This window comes from Mauremys reevesii, linkage group 25 (genome assembly GCF_016161935.1).
Source record: "Mauremys reevesii isolate NIE-2019 linkage group 25, ASM1616193v1, whole genome shotgun sequence".
In the NCBI taxonomy this organism is placed as follows: Eukaryota; Metazoa; Chordata; order Testudines; family Geoemydidae; genus Mauremys; species Mauremys reevesii.
Window position 1 is genome coordinate 15,904,252 of NC_052647.1, and position 21,268 is coordinate 15,925,519.

Sequence of the window (21,268 nt, forward strand, 5' to 3'; positions counted from 1 at the left end):
CTTGGCAGGGCCCTGAAGTGACGCTAGGTTAGTGGGTGCGGTTGCACTGATTGGGTTCAAGGGGAGCAAAGCGGCCCGGGCCGGCCCCGTTCTGCAATTCTCTGCTCCCCCGGGCGGAAGGCTGAGGTGCTCCCTTAACTCTGTGCCCGTCTGGCAAACCCTATCGCTCCTACCTGCCTGGTTCTCAGCCCTAGATCCAGGCTTCAGCCATGGGTGGAGCGTTGGGTGGCTGGAGAACTTGCTGGGATTCAGGTAGGACAGGAGCATACACGCTCCTAGGGTCCAGTTCCCCCTTGTGGTGGGGGCCCCTTTGCATCAGCCCTGGGGGTGAAGATGTTGCTTCTGCCCCCTGCTAGTGGGGGGAATTCCCCTGGGGCGGGGCGGGGGGCCCAGGAAGGAACCGCGGGTTTGGGTGAGAAGATAATGAAGTGAAGAAATCCGAGTGAGCAGTGTCCTTAGGCCCAGTCCCATGAGAGGAATTTCCAGAAATGGCCATGGGGGGGCGCCCTAGGGCAGGAACAGGTGTTGGCTTCACCCTTCCAGTTCCTGCTCTGCCCTGTGGGGGCTGATTACTCTGAGCGGGTGTGGGGCTCTTTCTGGCCAGTCCCATCTCCAAGAGGCTCCGGCAGCCGTGGGAAAGGTCCAGCCAAGGAGAGCAGCCCTGGAGGCCTGAAAAGGAGGAATAGAAAAGATTTGGGAGGAGGCGGAGACAGGAACAGAGAACAAGCAGAGGGGCTGTAAGGGCGCCTTTGTTTACCCTCAGTGTGTGATGGGCCTGCGGAACTCTCTGCCACAAGAACTCACTGTGGCCAAGAGTTCAGCTGGGCCCAAAGACTCTGACTAAATGAGACTCTGTGATTAAAGTAGGGTAAAAAATAACCTCCTTTGTCTCCAGTGTCCCTAATGTGCCTGGTGACACTGAAGATGGGCCCTGCGTGCGTATCCCCCCCGGTGTCACGGCTGAGGCATGCTGGCAGCGGGAGGTGGGTTGCCAGAAGAACTCTGCCAGGCTGCTGCGCTGGCTCCATTCCCGCTGGGGCGGGGGTGGATCAGGGGCTGCCAGTTATTGACAATTGTGGTGTGGGGGGCGCTCACCCGGCGTGCGTCAGCTCCCCTCCCACCTCCATCTCTGAGCTCATTTCCTCCCGCCCCCCTCCCTGACTGTGCCCATTGTTCCCCGCCCACCCCAAGCCCATAGCGTGCCCCCCCTGGCCTGCCTGGCACTGCCTTGCCAGCTGCAGTGCCCAGGCCCCGGGAGGCCGTGCCGGCTGCTGCTGTGCCAGGGACAGACGCGGAGCAGAGCCCGGGGGTGACGTGCCAACGGTGAGACTGAAGCGCAGGTGGGAAGCCAGGCCCTGGGAGGAGAGGAGACGCTGGCAAGGGGGGGCGGGGGAGAGGGGGACATGGGCTACCAGCTGGGGGGTCTGAGTTCTAATCCTGATGCCTTGCGGTGCCCGTGGCCACCCTCGGTGTCTCCCTCCCCATGCCAAAGGGGCAGACGGTTATTTCCCAGCGTGGGGGTCCAGTTCCTCTCTCTGCCGTGATGGGGCCGGGCCCTCCAAGGTGTTCAGGGGATTGCGATTCCCTGGAGGAGCCGAGAGAGACAAGGCGGGCGAGGGAACCTCTCTGCTTGGACCAAGGTCCCTTGGGGAGAGGGACAAGCGTTGGCACCCAGCAGTTCTCCAGGGGGTGAGAGCTGGCACCTCCCTCAGCCTGGCTCTGCTCTCCTGGGCCTGGGGCTGGAGCTCCCACCGCAGCCAGGTCCCGCTTACCCCATGACGCCAGGGCACCGGTGCCCCAGCCAGAGCTCCGGGGGCAGAGTGATGGGCCCGTGTCTGGGCCCTCCCTGGGGCAGAGACCTGGGGCCCTGGCTCGTGTCTGGACGCTCCCTGGGGCAGAGACCCGGCGGCTGGGCAGGGGGCGGACTGACGGGCCCTGGGCTGGGGCATTGCAAGCTCCCTGGGGCAGAGACCCGCGGCCGTGCAGCGCCTGGCACACAGGGCCCTGCCCGCGGGCTTAGCCGACCAGTGCCCGGCCCGGTCCTGGGGGGCGCGCAGGGGGGTGGGCCCCGGGGGCTCGGCCCCGCAGCCCCAGCCTCGCCCCAAACCCAACCTCAGCTGGGCCGGCTCTGATTGGCTGCCAGCCCCAGCCAATGGGCGGCCGGCGCAGCTACTCCTGAATGAAGTGTGTTGTGGCTGCGGAGTGACTCCGGGAGCGGCGGGTGCCCGACCCGGATCGCAGCGGCGGGGACACGGGAGCTGCGCGGCCGCCGCGGATCCGCCAGCCGGGAGCCCCGCCCGGCCCCAGCGGGGAGCAGGTGGCTGCGGCTCGCAGCCCGGCCCGAGCATGTCCTAGCGCGTCCGGCACGATGCGGAGCAGCCCGCGCCCGGGACCTTTCCTCTGCCTGCTGCTGCTGCTCTGCCGCCCGGAGCTCGCCGCCGCCCAGGCGGGTAAGTCAGGGCAGAGCGAGCCCGAGCCGGAGCCCGTGGAGCGCCCGGCAGCGTATGAACGGGGGCTGCACCCTTGGGTGTCACTGAACCGGCCCCCCGCCCCCGCCCCAGCCGAGACTTGAACCTGGGTTGTTTGCACCGGCTGGGAGCGCAGGGCGGAGGCAGGTGGATCGTAAAGCCACGGGGGGGCGCCTCAGAGGTTCCGGGGGGTGGGGGGGAGCTGGAGCTCTCCCCCTTGGTAAACTGAGGTTCCTTAGCTCACTGCCCCCGAGCGCCGGGCAGAGGCCAGGGGCTGGAGGGTGCCGCCGAGTGGGTCAGGGAGCCCCGGGGCTGGTGACCAGCCGGCTCCGGCCCCCCGGAGTCACTAGCCGCCTTTGCACAGTTCTAGCCTCTGCCCTGGAGAATTTCTTGGGGCTCAAAGGGATTGAGGTGCCTAATCCCATGGGAGTTAGGTGCGTAAATCACCGTGTGGCGCAGGGGCAGGTTCGGACTCTCCCCCCTTCTGCCTGTTTTCGGCTTTGGAAGAGAATTGGTGGCCTTTGGCTTGGGACGCCTCCTCGGGAGTTTCCAGTGAATTGATCTGTTTGAAGTGTGGCAGGGCAGCGGATGTGTCTGGGGGCCAGCCGAGGCCCCGGTCCGACGGTCACGTCCCCGCGGGCAGGGCCCTGTCTCAGGATCAGGGCCCAGAGGATCCCCCCCACACACACTCCCCCTTGGCGGCCAAGGCTACAGCACCCAGGGTTGAGCAGGAGGAATTCACCGGCCCGGGCAGGGGAGCGGCTGCTGCGGGGTTTCCTGCCTCCCAGTGTCGAGTGGGAATGTGCCGGGCGGGCGGCGGGAAAGCAGATGCCCGAGGACAAGGCCGCGCGGGAGGCCAAGTGCAGGACTCTGGTATCTTGCTTTACAAGTTCTCGGTCTCTCTGCGGGGCCCCGTCTCCTGAGCACACTTGACTAACAGGCTTTGGCAAGTTAAGGAACTTGGAATTGCTGGTTCAACGGCCGGCGTTTCCTGGAGCCGGGCCAGGCCCTCTGCGCCCTGGGCACCTGTTGTGTTTGTTTGTTGGGTGTGGGGCGGGAAAGCCACCTCGCTTTGTCCACTGGGCACTTTCAGAGCAGTCCTGGGGCTGGCCTAGGCTGAGGCTGGTGAAATCCGGGACAGAACCAGTGGAGCCGTGACCGGGTCTCGGGCGCAGGAAAATGGGGGTTTCTTCCCAGCGGTGCCGAAAGCTGCTTGGAGTGCGAGGCCAGAAGGAACCGTTCGTGCCGTTCAGCCACCGAGCTCCCAGCGCTTTGCAACCTTTAATGTGGTGAGACACACACCAGGTCCCCGTCCTGCCAAACTACTGGGTAGCACCAGCCATGATGTGTCACCCACACACCCCGTGCTGAACCCAATGACTTCAAGCATTTCCGTCCTCATGAGGCTAAACTATTGTACGCCTCAGCCAGAAACCAGGAGAAAGCCCCGGGCCACCAGTGCCTGAAACCCTGCTATGGAGGGGGATTGACTGGGTGGGCAAATCACTTCCCCTGGTCTCCGTGCCTCAGTTTCCCCACATGGTGGGGAAGAAGCACCGATTCCTCTCTTGCAGGGCTGATTAGTTCATGTTTAAATGGCTCCAGATCCTCAGCTGGAGACACTAGGACGAAATATTTGTAGGATTATTCGAATTGTTCTCATCCGCCCTGCCTGCTAATGACCCCGTGGGGTGCTGGCTTGGGCTCTGTCCTGGCTGCTTGGAAGCAGTTTTGGGGGGAACATTAGCAGCACCTGCAGTTGGTTCCCTGGTTATCAAGGATGGAGGGAAAAGAAGCAGGTAACTCAGGAATCCCTGCCCTGTGCCATGCAGGCGGAAGTCAGGGCACTTGCTCCAAATGCTCCCTGGTTAAACTCTGCCGGCCTGGTTCTGCTCCTGCCTCGCCCGGAGCTGCTTTACCGTGCTCCTCTCCATGGACGCCGAGGCGGCAGGCGCCCCAGCCCCGCTCCGCGCCCACAGCGGATTTGCATGCCCAGCGTTGGCTGGATTGCTCTGAACTGAATCACTTCTGCGGAAGCTCCCGGGACTGGTTTTTAGTGCTCACTGATCGCACAGGTCTCGGCGCAATCTGGGGGGGGGGGGCAGTGCAAAGCGACCTGAAAACAACAGCGCACCCAAGGGATGTTATTGCAGGGGCTGGTCCACTCAGGCGTCGCCGGATTGGGGTGGGGTGGGGGTGAAAGCAACTCTTCCCTCCATGATGTAACCCCAGAGAGCCGGCTCGGTTTTCCTGGGAGCATGTGGCTGAGTCATCAGACAGCCAAGGTGTTTGCAATCAAGGTTCCTGGTTTCCACTGCCTGCTCTGGGTGGGGCATGGGGCCTAGGACGCCTGGGTTCTACTCCCAGGTCTGGCTCTCGCTGTATGACTTTAGGCAAGTCACTGCCTCTCTCTGCCTCAGTTTACCCCATGCATATGCAGGGGCTAGTGCGTCAGTGGAAGGACCTGTGAGGCAGTGTTCTCCGGGAGGGGATCTGAGATTGTAATGGGGAACATTGCCTGTGCGAACCATCAGGGGCTGGGACCCAGGAGTCCTGGAGAAACTCTGGAAGACGAGGCGGCTTTTTACAAGGGATTCTCCTGAGCACTCAGGGACAAGGGTCAAGGTTATTTGTGTTTTCTGGATTTGCAGAGACCTTTGCTCTTGTTTTGTAACTGATCTGCTGTAGGTGCATTCCCGGGCCATCCTTCGGGCTGGGTTTTTCTTAGCTCCTTGGGGAGTCCGGCCTTCCTTCCTGTGGTGTGGTGCGACTCGTGCGTGTCTGTCACCCCCGAGTGTGAGCGCCGCTTGTGACAAGACGAGCGTGAGAATCCGATTCCTCGGCAGTTGTGACAAACAGAGGCTGCCGCTTCCTGGCCCTTGGGCTGGGCTGGTTTGTCGTGTCCCGCTAGGACGGGACCTGATCTCTACTCACTGGGGCAGGGCGGGGCAGGGAGGCCGGGCTGCCCTGTGGGGGGGACGGGACTGGATGCTTCAATAGACCTTTTCCATCTCGAACACTAGCGCTCAACCCTCTTAACTTCCTCCACGGCCACTGTGCCAGGAAACCAGCCCAAGGCCCTGGCTTTCCCTGCGGCCCCAAGTTCCTCCCTCCTTCCCCACCTGCCCCATCCTTGCCGAGATGCTGGATCCTGACGCCAGGCAGCCGAGAGGCACCAGCTCCTCGCCAGCGTCACTCTCCTCCCAGCTCTGAGGGGTTGGGAGGGCACAAAGGGACCTGTGCTCCCAGGCTCAGCTGGCTGCTCTAATTTTAGGCCTCGCAGCCTTGACCGTGTCCCTTTAAAACCGCCGTTGGCGCTCGGCTCCTGCCATGTGCTCTCGCAGCCGCTGGCTTCATTTTGGGGCTGAGCCGGGAGCTGGCGGAGCAGCGGCTGCCGTGAGGACGCGCGGTTCCCTAGAGCCACGTCCCATGGGAGCTGCTCCAAGCACATCGCGGATGGAAGGTGGCGCGACCCAGCTGGAAGCAGAGAGGAAGGATGGTCCATGGTTAAAGTGCCAGGCCAGGACTCTGGAGACTTGGAACATGGAACGGGTCAGACCAAGGGTCCATCCAGCCCAGTGTCCTGGGTGCCGACAGCGGCCAGTGCCAGGGGCCCCAGAGGGGATGAACAGAACAGGGAATCATCCAGTGACCCATCCCCTGTCGCCCATTCCCAGCTTCTGGCAAACAGGCCAGGGACCCCGTCCCTGCCCAGCCTGGCTAATAGCCATCGATGGACCTGACCTCCATGAGCTTATCTAGGTCTTTTTTGAACCCTGTTGGTGTCTTGGCCTTCACAACATCCTCTGGCGAGGAGTTCCACAGGTTGACTGTGTGTTGTGTGAAGAAGAACTTCCTTTTGTTTGTCTTAAACCTGCTGCCTGTTAATTTCATTTGGTGGCCCCTAGTTCTGGTGTTACGAGAAGGAGTAAAGAACACGTCCTTATTTACTCTCTCCACACCAGGCAGGATTTTATAGCCCTCTGTCATATCTCCCCATAGTCGGCACTTTTCCAAGCTGAACAGTTCCGGTCTCACGAATCTCTCCTCACACGGCAGCCGGCCCAAACCCCTCGTCGTTGTTGTTGCCCTTTTCTGAACCTTGTCCAATTCCAATATAACTTTTCTGAGATGGGGCCACTACATCTGCACCCAGTATTCAAGGGGTGGGCGTCCCGTGGATTTATATAGAGGCAACGTGATATTTTCTGTCGTCTTATCCATCCCTTTCCTAATGATTCCCAACATTCTGGTCGCTTTTCTGACTGCAGCTGCCCATTGAGTGGATGATTTCAGAGAACTGTCCACAGTGACTCCAAGGTCTCGTTCTTGAGTGGAAACAGCTCATTTAGACCCAGCATTGTATACGTAGAGTTGGGATGATGTTTTCCCATGTGCATCACTTTGCATTTATCTACATTGAATTTCATCTGTCACTTTGTTGCCCAGTCGCCCAGTTCTGTGAAATCCTTTGTAGCTCTTCCCAGGCTGCCTGGGACTTGACTTTCTTGAGTAGTTTTGTATCGTCTGCAAATTTTGCCACCTCCCTGTTTACCCCTTTTTCGAGATCAGTTAGGAATATGTTGACTAGGACGGGTCCCAGTACGGACCCTGGGGACACCACTATTCACCTCTTCTCCAGTCTGAAAACTGAGCATTTATTCCTACCCTTTGTTTCCTGGCTTTTAACCAGTTACCGACCCATGAGAGAACCTTCCCTCTTAGCCCATGGCAGCTCACTTGGCTTAGGAGCCTTTGGTGAGGGACCTTGTCAAAGGCTTTCTGGAAATCTAAGTAACTATATCCACTGGATCCCCTTGTCCACATGCTTTTGACCCCTCGGAGAATTCTAGTAGATTGGTGAGGCGTGATTTCCCATGTTGACTCTTCCCCATTCCCAGCGGGCATGGTCTCCGTATGGACCCGGGACCTGACCCTCCAGCTCTCTGCCCAGTGTCTGTCCAGGGCCCAGCACCATGGGGCCTCCAGGTGCTCTGACTGTCCGGGCGGTGTCTATGCAGTTACAGAGCAGCAGCCCCGGCTGATCGCATGGGGGGTGGATCTGCTGCAGGGCAGGGTCGTTCTCTGTAGCACCGTGAGGTTAATACTTTTCAAGCTCTGCCATTAACCGTCCCAAGCTGTCGGTCTCCTGGTACCTGGCAAGTTCCCTGGCTTCCTTATGCCACCTTGAGCTCCGTAGTGGGTCCTGTATGACTCAACCCCTCCAGCCTCCCCTTTCGGCTTAGAGGCAGAGTCCAAAAGTTCTCCAGGAGGGAAGTGAACGCCCAGCCGTTGTTTTGAAGCCCAGCAAGGAAAACAGCAAGACAGGTGCCAGAGAGGTGACTAATCACAGGGCAAACACCCTGGGTGCATGTGGGTTCTCTTGCCCCAGATCCTCTCCAGGCTGATTTCAGAGGTGGCCAGGACCCAGCCTAGCTCTGTTCTGTAAATGTCCCATATGCACCGGGAAATGATTTCTAATTTATTATGGGTGTTAAGGTCGTGCCTAGGGGATCCAGCTGCCGTGCCGGGCGCTGCCAGACCCACAGCGTGAGATGGTCCCTGCCCCAAGGAGCTTCCAGTCGGCATAGGCAAGACAGGCAGGAGACAGTGTCACACATAGGGAAACTGAGGCAGGAGAGTGGTGGTGATGAGCCCAGGGACGCAGGAGGCGGGAGATGAGGTGGGGGCCCCGTTCTGTGGGCCAGGGGCAGACCCCCGGTCAGGTGCCGCAGGGGATTTGTCCAATCAGGATCAAGCAAGGATCTCGGCTGTGTTCAGTGTGTCGGGCAGCGGTCTGCCAGCGCGGTGGGTGTGGCGGGCTGTGCGGGTGTCGGGGCCGAGCTCCCTCCCTCCCTCCCTCTCTCTCCCATGCCTTTATCTGGGTTTCGTTCAGCTTCTGCGGCTCCTGTGTGCGGCTCAGAGCCCAGGCAGGGAGCCCCCCCCATCCCCTCCCGCCGAGCACCCAGGCTTTATCTGGGGCCAGGACATGGTGTTTTCTGTCTGTAGCTCTTTTGTTCCTGGCTGGTAGCTGCTGCGACAAGCAAGAGTTTTCTCAAAAGCCCCTAATGGGCCGGAGCCTGGGAATGAAAAGCCAGCCCCACGCCCAGGCGGGGTGAGCGGATAAAGGCGCCCCATTGTGTCGCCATGGCAGCCGTGGGACTGGAGGGGGCACAGGGTCGGGACCCCCTGCCTGGCTGCCCGGGGCTGTTGGCAACTCAGCCCCCACCCTGGGGCAGCACGATGGCTAGCTGGGGCCCCAGGACTCCTGGGTTCTATTCCTGGCTCTGGGAGGGGAGTGGGATCTAGTGGTTAGAATTGGGGGGGAAGGGGGGCTGGGAACCAGGACTCCTGGGTTCTCTTTCCACCTCTGCTACTGCCTTTCTGCCAGTCATGTCCCCCTGCTCTGCCTCAGTTTCCCCCTCAGTGAAAGTCTTTGTTGGCTGCCCCCTCCCTCCTGATCCCCCCCCCTCCACTCACGAGGGGGGGCTCTGGTGGGGGCAGCAGCGGGAGCTGCCTGCCTGGCACCAGGGCATCTGTACAACGTGGTGGTGAAAATGCCAGGGGCTCACAGCACCATCCCTTGGCTACAGCCAGGGGGTGGGGGTCAGGGTGGGCCTTGTTCCAAGGAGCCAGTGCCCCCGTCAGACACAACTCCCCACGCCAGGATATTTCACCCGCGAGGCCGTTTACTTCCTAGTACCCAGCCTCACTTCATCCCTCCGCTCGCCCCGTCGCTCCCCGCGAGCCCCCTGCACCCCAGCTGGTGTGGGGCTCTCTGGGCACCAGCGTGGAATGCCGCAGACAGCGGCTGTGTTCCTGAGCAGCTCGCTGATAACACACGGCAGCCCGGGCGCTCCCATCCATCACCCGCCACCCCGGGCACGTTGACAAGGCTTCTCTGCTCCCGCTGCTGGCTGGCTTCGAGGGCCCGTCTGCAGACACAGCTCCGTCAGCGGGAGAGCGGGGGCGGGGGGGGTCAGCCAGTGCCGCCGACACCTGGGGGGTCCACCCCCCACTTGGAGTTTGGAACAAAGTCCCCGCCCCAGAACTCCCAGGCTGGATTGGAACCCAGGTCCGCCCAGCCCGGCCCCAGGCTCGATGCTGGGCAGTGCCAGGCCAGGGCAATTCAGACGAAGACTGAACGTGCGACGACCCGAATGCTCCTGGTTTCGGGGCGGGGGGGATGGAATCAAAGGGGACGTTGCCGGAGCTCAGTGACCCCCAACGAGACGTTAAGTCCCTGCCACGTTGATTGTCACGTGTGTCCCGTAGGGCCTGGTGCTGCCCAGACAACAGGCGTCAGTCCCCATCCCCTGCGCCGGGGGGACCTTGGGGGTCGCTGCCCTCGGCTGCAGGCCCATTGGGTGCAAGGGGAGCCCTGGCTCAGGCCCCGGCTGCAGGCCCCACCCTGCATGTCAGTCGAAGGCATCAGCCCTGCCTGGGCTGCCATCCTCCGCTCCCCACTGGGAACCCTCCCCGGGCCAGTCGCATGCCCGTGTCCTGCCCCAGGTCCCTCGCCTGCTCTCTTCGCCCCACCCGCTTCCATCCCCAGCGTCAGCCACAAGGGAGGCACCGCGGAAGGGCCCCGGGTGCCCCCGCAGGCTTCCCATCCCGGAGTGCCCTGCGTGGAGCTGCGCTGCCCGGCCCGGAAGCAGGGACGGGGGGCACTTTGCTTCCATTGACCCTCCCCCCTCAGCCAGTCGGGGCCCAGGACGCCCCAGGGATGCGTTCAGGGGACACTGATGAGTTAAAAATAACTCCTCTGTCCTGCCCTGGGCCCTCCTGGTTTCTTGTCCTGCTGAGACTTGAGCAGGGAGGTTGGTGCTTTTCCCCGTGGGCAGTTGTCCAGCAGCTGGGGAGAAAGGGGCTTGGGGACTCGGACGCCTGGCTCCTTTCCGCAGCTCTGGGAGGGGAGCGGGACCTGGGGGTTAGAGCAGAGGGGCTGAGAGTCAGGACGCCTGCGTTCTTTTCCTGGCTCTGGGACGAGGGTGGGGGGGTTGGGGCTCTTCAGGCAATGGGAGTTATTTGTCCCCTGCCATGGGCGAATCAGGACTCCTGGGTTCTATTGGTAGCTCTGCCGCTGACCTGACTGCCCCCCCCGCGCCTCAGTTTCCCCCTCAGCATAGTGGGGATGGCGACGGTCAGTAGGCTCAGGGCTGGAAGTTTCCGGGGTGTTCAGCCCTTGCAGGAAAAGCAGCGGGAGCCGCCGGGCGCTCGGGGATGCCCAGACGCATGCGCCTGCCGAGGGTTTGGGGGCTCGGGGGGGAGGGGGGTTACTCCCCCCATAGCGGGGCTGATGACTCTGCCTGGGAAGGCAGCTCAAGGAGCCCCCGGGGCTGCGCCTGGCTGGGTACGTGAGGGAGACTCCGTCCCTTTGTGTGTCCAGTTAATGATTTAAAAGCCCCTCTGTTCCCAGGTCTCTGGGGCTCAGCCGAACTCCCTGGACCCTGATCTCTCCGCCACAGGCCGGAGCCGGTTAGCCTGAAAACAGCTGCCAGAGCCCCCGATCAGGCTGTACCGGGCACCCGGCCTGGCAGGAGCATCTGAACTCTCGTCCAGTGGACTTTGGGTGGGTTTTCTCCACATCATCGAATCACAAACATTGACCTCAGTTCTCAGTCTCTGCTCTGAGAGGGCAAAGGCTGAAATAGTGTGGAGGGAAGGGTAGGGCTGCAGGTCGGGAGTGAGCAGAGCTGGGGGGAGCCCAGGGCTGGAGTCACAGGGGCTGCGGGTCGGGAGTGAGGGGCACCGGCAGAGCTGGGGGGAGCCCAGGGCTGGGGAAGCTACTTTCCAGGGCCTAGTCACACACTGCGGTTCTGTGGATCACTGGGGCCAGGCCGGCCGGGCTCGGCTCACTCAGCTGCTGGGGGGGGGGGGGGTGGTTGTGGATTCCAGGGAACGATCAAGTGAGGCCAAGCAGTGAATCTGCAGCAGAGCTGGGGACAGAACCCAGGAGTCCTGGCTCTCAGCTTCCCTGCTCTGACCATTAGACCCCACTGCCCTCCCAGAGCTGGGGACAGAACCCAGGAGTCCTGGCTCCCCGCCCCCACCAGGCCATTTCTGTGGGATGGGGAGGGAGCATTTCTGGCATTCCCTGAATGGCCCTGGGGTGGGAGGGGTCCGGATCCCTCCATTCACTCTGCATCATGGGGGGGGGGGACGACACTGTGTGCCCCCCTTGCCTGCCCCCTCGGGGTGGTGTGGGGCTGGGAGCGAGGCGTGGCCTAGCCCAGGATTGGGGGCTGGCAGGGGGTTGCTCTAGAAGGAAAGCCGGGCGGGAGGGGACAGAGGTTTGATGGACCTGATGGGCAGGTAACGGCCCCTCCTCACACCACGGCCTGGCCGGGGAGCTGCAGCCTGTGCTAGACACAGGAGACCCCTTTAGTGGGGGGCAGTGGGGGGCACTGAACCTGCCTGTCCCGGGGGGGGGTGTGTCTCTGTCTGGGGCTGGCAGCTCCCCGCGGGGTCCCCAGCTCCGGCTCGTAGCCGGGGCTCCCTCCCCCTGCCCCATGGGCCAGGCCCCGCGGGCCCCAGCCTGGAACGCAGCTGGGAGGCTTTTTTTAAACTCCCACCAGAATAGCTCCTGCGGCCGCGCCCAGCTGCCCGGGTGGGGGGTTGTGGCTGCCTGTCAGTCACCACGGCCCATCCCCCGCTCCCATTGGGGGGTGGAACACCCCCCCCCAGCCTCCATCTCCGAGCTGGGGCCACCAGAACCGAGTTCAAGGCGCTTCCTTCCCCTGGGCCCCTCCGTGGGGGTCGGGGGGTGTTTGTCTGGTGACTGGGGGGGGCTTTTCGGGGAGACAGAACAGCCTGGAGGGGAATCCAGGGAGCCCCTCAGGGCAGCAGAGCACAAAGGGTTAAAACACCAGCCATGGGGGGGGGTAGCTGGGGCTCTCGCCCTTCCTGGCCCATCTGCCCCTGCCCCTTCCCCGCCCCCCACCCCGAGCCAGCCAGTCCCTGCCCTGGGGCCGGGTGGGAGCCGGCGCCCCCCAGAGGGGACAGGCCCCTGCCCCATTCCCTGCCCCCCTGAGCCAGCCAGTCCCCGCCCTGGGGCCAGGTGGGAGCCGGCGCCCCCCAGAGGGGACAGGCCCTGAGCCCCATAACCCGCCCCCCGCCCCAAGCCCGCCAGTCCCGGCCCCGGGGCCGGGTGGGAGCCGGTGCCCCCTAGAGGGGACAGGCCCCTGCCCATTTCCCCCCTCCCCGCCCCCCTGAGCCAGCCAGTCCCTGCCCTGGGGCCGGGTGGGAGCCGGCGCCCCCTAGAGGGGACAGGCCCCTGCCCCATTCCCCAAGCTGCTCACACCTGTGCCAAGTTCCTTGTTCTCTGCGGCAGGGGGCATATGGGGGGGGATTGGGGGGCTGTGCTGAGCCGCAGGCATCACAGAGGAATCTGCCCCACCCCTGTCTCCCCCAGCCCCCTGTGGGGGGGTCCCGGTCTATCCACCTCCTCTGGTGCCAAACCTCTGTGCTGAAGCCCGACTCCTGGCAGCTGGGGGGGGCAGGGAAGGGGGGGCCCTTATCTCAGCCCGGAGACAAAGACCCTATTTAACACACGCTGCCTGAGTCACGTCTGGCCCCTTGGTACCGGCCTTGGAAGGGGCCGTCTGGGCCAGCAGGAAGGACTGGGCGGGGGGGCTGGCCAGGGAAGCCAGGAGCGTCCCCCGAATGACTCCCCCAGCCCTTTATCGGGCAGGAAGGGCCGGGGGCCGGCTGGCCGATGGGCCTGTATCCTGGCCTGGAGCCTCCTGTCTGGACCTGGGCTTTGGGGGGGGGAGGGTGATGGGGGGAGCAGCTCCTTGCCTGAGCCAGGCTGCGGACGCCACAGGACCTGGGGGGGCTCTTGTAGCCCCCCCCCCATTGACAGGCTGGCGGGCACTGCCCTGGCCTATTGGAATGGGGGGGGGTGAGCAGGGGTGTTGAATAGTGGGGGGCGGTTGGGGGGGGGTTGCTGGGGGGCTTGGGGTGTAGGGGGCATTTGCAAGGAATGGGATTGGGGGGGCGTAGGTGGGGGCTGTCTGGAGGGTTCTAAGGTGGGGTTTAGGAGGCTGCTTGGGGTATTTGGGGTGCTGGGGAGTTTTGGGGTGCTCTAGGGTGGGGTTGCTGGGAGGCAGCAGAAGCACAAAGGATCTGCCCCCATGTCCCAGCGGGGGGGGGGGTCTTGACTTCCCCCCGCAGGTGCAGGGGCAGGAATCTCAGGGGGTGGGGAGGAGCAGGGATCCCCCCTGGTGTAAACCAAAGCGGGGGCAGGGATGACCCCCCCAGAGGGCCAGGGGGCTCTGGGAATCGGATGCCAGGGAGCAGCCCCCCCAGGAGCTGATGGGCTGGAGCCGTTTGTGGCGGGCGGCGCTCCCCTCCCCACGAATAATCCCCCTATTGTAAGAACATGCCTGGGGCCCTTCACCCCCCGCCTCCCCCTTTCCCCTTGGTGCCTGGGGAGCAGATACGCCCCAAAGCTGCAAGGCGGCTGCATCCTGCCGGGCCGGGCACAATGAAGCCCCTGTGCGTCCCCCGCCCCCTCCCTGGAGCTGGCAGGGCCGCCCGGTCCCCGTCCCAAAGGGCCGATTCTTCTGCGCCGGGGAGGTGGCATCTGACCTTTGCAGGGTCTGTCAGAGATGATGGAAAGTTCAGCCAGGCGGGGGGAGGCTGAGGGGGTTGGGGGGCAGTGATGGGGGCGGGGTGGAGAGAGAAATGGGGGAAGGAGATGGGGGCAGTGATGGGGGCAGGGTGGAGAGAGAAGGGGGCAGGGGATGGGGGCAGTGATGGGGGCAGGGTGGAGAGAGAAGGGGGCAGGAGATGGGGCGGGCAGGGGATGGGGGGCAGTGATGGGGGCAGGGTGGGGAGAGAAGGGGGGCAGGAGATGGGGAGGGCAGGGGATTGGGGGGAGGGGAGGAAGGGGGCAGGGGGTTGGATTGAACCCACAATCAAACGGAGGGAATGGGGGTGCCTGGGCTTTCCTTCGACCCTGTCCCCCCAAGAGCTCTAACCACTCGCCCCGCTGCCCTGCCTGTGCTGGGAACAGAACCCGGGCCCAGGCCTGCGCTGGCCGCGTGCTGGAGGCCATGGCTGGCCTCTGACTCGGGCCGGGCGCCCCCGTCAGGGCTGCTGGTGCTGCGTGACGCCGGCTGGCAGTGCCCAGTCCTCGGGGCGCGCCGGGCGGGGTGTTTGCTCCCTTGCACAAGAAGCACCTCGGCCAGTTCGCCCCCCGGGCGTGGGGAAACCTCGCGGGATTTGGGAGGTGCCAGTCTCGCCCCTCCGCAGCCTGGCCCCAGGGGTGAGGGGCCGGGGGAGCCTGCGTTCGGCCCCACTGCACCCCGGGGGACGTCAGGCCCAGAGAGGCCGGGAGGTGCCCACGGACGCACTCCCTGTCTGTGGCCCACCTGGCAACTGAACCCAGGTGTCCTGGGTGCCAAGACTGGTGCCCTCCCCGTGCTCCGTCCGCCTGAGCAGTGCCCGGGGTGGACGGTGGGTGGCAGAGGCCGGGGCAGATGGCCTGGCGCAGGGCTGGGGGCGCCGGAGCCGTCGCGGGAGGCAGCATATGGGCGAGGCAGGATCGGGTCCTTCACCCGCTCGGCTGAGGTGCCCCCCCTGCCCTGCCGCCTGCTGGCATCGGCTGCCCCCTGGCCACGTCCCAAGCGCTGCCTCCCCCGGCGGGTGTCACAATGGAGCTATTATGGCAGCGGGAGGGGGAGGGGATCGGCCGTCACTTGTTTACCTGCAGGAGGGTGGGGCGGGTCCCTCGGGTGCTTGGCGAGGGCCCAGGAAGGGCCTGGCCGGGAGTATCGGCTGGAAGGCAGCCAGGGAAGGAGGGTTGGGGGCACCCAGCGAAATGGAGGGGGCTAAAGCAGCCCCCCCCCGCCCCCGGCTGCTTCCTGAGACTGAGCGGCCCGGCCTGGTGCCGGAGAGAACATCCATTGCACCAGTGTTTGCCCGTCCTGCCAGGAGGGGCCGGGCGGGCGGCTTGGGGGACCCCCCCTGCCCGGGGGGCGCGGGGGCCAGTGTGCGATTAGCTCTCACGCCCGCCCTTCCCTCGTTGCAGTGTGTGCGGGGACCCTGAACGGGCTGAGCGTGACGGGCGATGCCCAGCACCAGTACCAGACGCTCTTCAAAATGTACAACAACTGCGAGATCGTCATGGGGAACCTGGAGATCGTGCTGATCGACCACAAACAGAACCTGTCCTTCCTGCAGGTGAGGGGGGGCCGTGCCGCCTGGCAATGGGGGTCGGCCCGGCCCGGCCCGGCGCGGGGGGGCTGGGGATTAAAGGGCCCTTTGCTGTCTCCTCCCTCCCATCCCGTCCGCCTGCCAGGTGGAGCTTTACTCACCCAGCCTGGTTCCCGTGCCAGCTGGTGACCTGCTCTGACATGCCCGGCTGACAGCTCTGGGGCCAGGGAGAGGCAGCGTGAGGAGCAGAGCCGGGCTGGCCCCACGGCTTGGGGAGATCTGTGTGCCTCCGGGGTCGCTGCCTTGGCGAATCTGGCTCAGCACAGCTGTGCCACAGCCCCCTGGCAGCGCTGGCACCCAGGAGCTAGTCGTTGCTGGTGGGAGTGGGGGGTGGGGGAGGGTCAGACCCCAAAGTGCCCTGGGAGACATCAGGCCGGGTTGGGGCTGCCCGTGCACCATGGGATTGGGAGAGCGCAAGGGCAAACGCAAACTTCCGGACACACGTGTGTGCAAGCACGAATACACGTGCAAATCCTCTCGGGGGCAGGCTGCCACCCGGGCACGGGGATCTCGCGGGCGTGAACTTAGGGACTTCCGAGGCCCTGGCGGTTTGACCGCTGCTGGGGTGGGTGGGGCGGGTTCGGCGTGCAGAGACCCGGAGCTTCTGGGTCACCTGCCGGCCCCCAAACCTCCCCGGTCATTGACCCCCCCGCAACCCACAGAGCTGGGCCCCAGAGCAGGTGAATTCTTGGAGTCTCGGGGCCTTGTGGCCCATAGCTACTGGTACCGTGAGAATTCGGAAACCAACGTGCTTCGTGCCCAGTCGTTTCTGTGCGGGAGAATCACCCAAGCAGTTACGGTGACACAGCTCCCGTCTTTTCCTGTAAGCCGCAGCTCCTCAAGCAGGAACTGTGCTGGCCTTACACCGTACCCCGAGTGGCAAACAGAGCAGGCCCAGCTACCAGTCCTGCATGGAGCCTTTTTCCCTCTTCTTCCCCCTCCCAGGAACGTGGTCTGTCAAGGGCCCCCCGCCCGGCGCAGGGTCTAGGTCGCCCGAGCCCCTTGGTTCTAGAATCCCGCCAACGGCCCTCGAAGCGGAGCCTGGGTTGCCCCCGGCCACTGTCTTAGCTGGTTATTGGGGAACTAACTTAACGGATTTACTTTGCTTCGCATTTGTCCCTTTTGGTTCTTAAAGGAGTCGCCTGCTCCAGAAACGTGCCTTGCGGGCGTTTAGGGCCAGCTTCTGAATTCATATTGTGGAGGGTGCCGGGGGGGAAGGGGGGCTGAGGGACAGACTCAACCAGAGCTCAGTCAGTGTTACCCTCTCATCGGTCATTGAGTGCCGCTTTCAGCGATGCCACCCAGCGTGATCCCTGCGACACGTTAGCTTGCGCCAGCCCCACTGATCCCGTGATGTTCCCTTTGCTTTACTCTGTGAGCTGGTTCCCTGCTGGGCTCTTCCAAAGTTCGATGTTGAAGCCATATATGCCGATCGAGCCGTTATCAGCCATTAATTCCAACGCAGCTTCAGCACTTCCAGTAATTTTTCACATCGTTGATCTAATGCTAAGAGAATCCTGCTCCCAGAATCCTCTCGCAAGTTGAGACCTACCAAGCCGTACCCACCTCAGGCCTGCCACATTCACTCACATCAGTCACAGCAATTCAGAATCATTTGGCGGCGGCCCCGACACCCCCGGGGAGCCGAGGCCGTAAGCTGGCAGAGCCCAGAGCCTCGGGGCTGGCTGCAGGATGAAGGAGGCCGTGTGTCCCCGTTAGGGTGACCAGAAGTCCCGTTTTTATAGGGACAGTCCCGATATTTGGGGCTCTCTCTTCTATAGGTGTCTATTACCCCCCACCCCCGTCCCGATTGTTCCCACTTGCTGTCTGTCACCCTAGTCCCCGTGTGCATGCGGGGGACTCTCCCTGCTCTGAACACCCAGAGGTCTCCAGCGCCCCGTCCATCCTGGCGTCCCGGGGCCGGGCAGGGGCCTGCTGCCTTTGGAAGGCCCGGGCTGTGCTGACGACGGGGGAGGGAGGTTTGCGCACGGTGGGGGCTGACGGCGCTTTCTTCCGCGGCTCCAGACCATCCGGGAAGTGACGGGCTACGTCCTGATCGCCATGAACGTCTTCACGTACCTGCCTCTGGGGAACCTGCGGGTGATCCGGGGCACCCAGCTCTACGAGGACAAACACGCCCTCTTCGTGCTGCTGAATTACCACACCAACGGCTCGCACGCCCTCCGCCAGGTGGGGTTCAACCAGCTCACGGGTGAGTCAGCCGGCCCCGGGGAGCTGCCTGGGGCTCTCCCGCGTGACCCGCGTTGGGCGGTTCTCACCCACTGCCTAGTGGACAGAGAACGTTGCGCAAGCAGCGTCTGATGCCGGCGGAGAGCCCTGTGGGGCCGCCCCCACCCCTCTCGAGCTGCCCCCACTGCCACCCCAGGGCAGGGCGGGGACACGCTGGCAGGGGGTGGGGGCGCGTGTGCTGCTGGCTGCACCTACTCTCCGCATAAACACGGTGACCTCATCCTTGGCCCCTGTTCACCTGCGCTCAGATTCGCGGAGGGAGGAGGGAATTCACTGCAGGCTCCAGGTGACACATCCCGCCCTGGCAATGCCCTGCAGAGCTTTCCCCCCTGCTGGCAAAATGCAGCCACTTCTGGGGTGGCCGACGGGAGCTGCTCACAACAACGCCATGCAGCTGAGGGGGAAAATAGCCTGGATCAGAGCAGTGGGCCGCCTTGTCCGGCGTCCCCTTCTCCAGGCAGTAACCAGGACCAATTACTCTGGAGGGAGATGCGAGCAGCCCTGGGGGCTGCAGGGGGGATGTCGGGTCGGTGAATGTATCCCCAGTGTTGGACTTTGGCCGGGATATGGGGGCTGATCCCCCTGCTCTTACCCAAAGCACCAGGGGATCCCAAATGACCTGAGCGCCCAGGGCTTCCCCGCTGGGTCAGACCCACTGTCGGGGGAGCGCAGCGCTGGGCCAGTGCCCCAGAGGCCGAGGTGACGTGTTTATCTGCAGGACCAGCAGCTCACGTGCACCAGCTCCTCTAGGGTCATGCTGCTGCCGCCCGTCACTGTGGTATCTGGGCACCTTCCGCAAGTCCCTAGTGCCGTTCCCTGGTGTCTCCAGCACTTCTCTGCTTTGGGGGTGGAGTCAGGGAGGAGCAGCATTCTTTGGGGGGGCCTTTCGCAGAGGGGTTCGCCAGCGGGGCATTCGGTCTCCAGGTGCCAATGCGGGGGCTGCGATGGGACCAGTCAGAAACTGGGGACCTCCAGGTGCTGCGCTCTGGGCCCTGCCCCCAGCCCCTGAGCTCCCCTGGCCACGCCTCTGCCCTGTGTCCCCCGGCGGGTTCGTGGGGTGAAAGTCCAGGGGCCGGCGGGCGCTTTATGGGCGCTCCTGGCCAATGGGACGGCGGGGCGGGTAATCAATCCCCTTATCAGCGCCCAGGAGCAGGTTTATGAGCCTTTCCCGGCCGCCGCTGGGCCAGAAGCAGGTGAACGGTTTGGGGCAGAGGCTCCTCCGAGGTGAAATGCACCTTGGCTGGGGGAAGAAGCAGCGCCCGGAGGGCGGGGGGGCCGGTGCATCGGCGCTAGGGGGTGCTGTTTAGCAAGGAGGGGATCAGGACGGGGCGCTGCCCCCTTGGAGTCAGGGCTGAGCCCCACGGCCCAGGATGGGGCTAGGAGGTGCTGTGGGGCGGGGGGCTCAGGAGGGGGCTGGCGCCTTTCAGATGAGACAGGACAGAGGTGATGGTCGGAGTCCCCTAGGCAGTGTCTGGGGGCCGGCCTGCTGCCCCTCTCCCCGGCTCCACGCCGAGCCCCCCGTGCGTCCGGGTAGTCGCTGGGCTTCTCTTCGCTTTCTGTCCTGGGCTGCTGGGTAGTTAGATGTCATCCCACCCAGAGGTGGCTGCATTCCGGGGTGGGGCGGGAATGAGCCTCCTTCTCCGAGCTGCCCAGCTCAGCCCTGGGTCCGCACACAGTCCTGATCCCTCTCGGACCCGAGGGCCGTGGGGGGTTGGGTCAGCCCCACGCCTTGCGCGTACTTTGCAAAGCCCCCTGGGTACTGGGGAGGGGAGAAGCTCAGCAGCCAGGGCCCAGCCTCGCCCGTCCTGCCAGCCCGGGGGGGCTCCCGGGTGCCTGGGAGGGGCGTGGATGTTCGACTCCCCGGGGAGCCTGCCGGGGCCCCATTCGCAGGCGCGTGCAGGCTGGGGCGCGTCCCGGTGGGAGGTTCCCGTCGCCGGCGTCCCGGCCTGACCCGCTGGCTGCGCCCGGCTCTTTGCATTCAGAGCGCTCCAGCCGCCCCGCCCCAGACGGAGGCTTTTATCGGCGTCCTCAGCACCCCATGGCAAGCGCCTGGCCTGCCCCGCCCCGGCGCTGGGGCTGCTGTCCCGTCCCACGCCCCGACTCCGGCTGTCAAAACAACCCGGGCTGGGCGGAGCCGGCGAGGAATTGCCTCCTGGAGCCGGAAACCCCCTCTTGCCTCTCCTGCGAGGGAACCCTCTGCTAACGGGGTGCACGGACCCTGGGGTGCGAGTGGGGCACGTGTGCCCGGCCCCAGACAACCCCCACTTCTGGCTCTGTTCCTCCCCTGCCCCGGGGGCATGACCCCCTTCCCTGCCCCCCCATTCCGCCACCTGGCTTCTGGGCCCGCCCCGAGTCCCGGCATGGGGGGGGCCAGGGCCGCGGCTCAGCAGGGGGCACTGCCCCAGGGCACAGCCCGGTCCCAGCGGGTCCTTGCCTTGCAGAGATCCTGGCGGGCGGGGTTGACATCGAGAGGAACGAGCAGTTGTGCCACGTGGACACCATCGAGTGGAGGGACATCATCCGGGACCCGCTGATCGACCCGGTGGTTCGGCAGAATGGCAGGAAGTGTGAGTGTCCTGGGGGGGGCAGCCCCGGCCCCCGCTGCCTGTGTCCTGCCGGTGGCGGCCCCGGGCCCTGGCTCCCCATGCGCCAGGAATCTTAAACCCCAGGATCTGGTCCTGACTCGCCCTCAGTGTGCTCATCTCCTGCCGAGAGCCCCCCCTCCCCGCCTGGCTCCCCATCTCTCCTCTCGCCCCCACGGGGGACCCCAGAGACCAGCACAGGCTCCAGAGGCCTTTCCAGGGGGCTGCCCTGGGGCAGGTTTGTCCTGGTTTCTGCCGGATGCAGGCCAGGGCAGGCGGGTCCCTTCATGAGCACAGATGTGGCCAATTAACGGGGGCTCAGGAGTGGTGGGGTCTATTTGCAACTCCGCTACTGACCCGCTGGGTGACCCTGGTCAAGTCATTCGACCCCCCATGCCTCAGTTTCCCTTTCCACCCTGGGGGGAACTCCCTTTGTGCAGCATCTGCCACAATGGGGCCACCTGCCAGAATCACAGACTAACAGGGAGGCAGAATCAGGATCTGGACGCATTCGGTTCCCCCATTGTGCGCCTCACCCAGCCTGTGCCCCCAGTGCTGCAGGGCGGGGCACCCGGCCACCACCACCCCCTTTGCAAATATTAGCCCTCACGGCCAGTGTCCAAAACTCCTTCCCAAGGCAAACAGGGCCTGGCAGGGCTCCCAGCTGCAGAGAAGAGCAGAGCCAGCCCGGCCTGCCAGAATGAAGGATCGAGGATGCTGCTCTACCCACTAGACCCCGCTCCCCTC

At 64.4% G+C, this 21,268-nt stretch overlaps 1 protein-coding gene across 1 annotated transcript in view; it reads left to right on the top strand.

Moving 5' to 3' along the window:
* The first annotated feature begins 2,236 nt into the window (after positions 1-2,236).
* The window catches only part of ERBB3 (erb-b2 receptor tyrosine kinase 3), a 36,375-nt gene continuing 17,343 nt past the window's right edge, over positions 2,237-21,268 (top strand). Inside the window, exons 1-4 of the mRNA XM_039514002.1 lie at positions 2,237-2,450; positions 15,505-15,656; positions 17,715-17,901; positions 20,381-20,506. Coding sequence (XP_039369936.1) covers positions 2,369-2,450; positions 15,505-15,656; positions 17,715-17,901; positions 20,381-20,506 — 547 coding nt within the window. The 5' untranslated portion in view covers positions 2,237-2,368. The remainder of the gene's footprint in view (positions 2,451-15,504; positions 15,657-17,714; positions 17,902-20,380; positions 20,507-21,268) is intronic.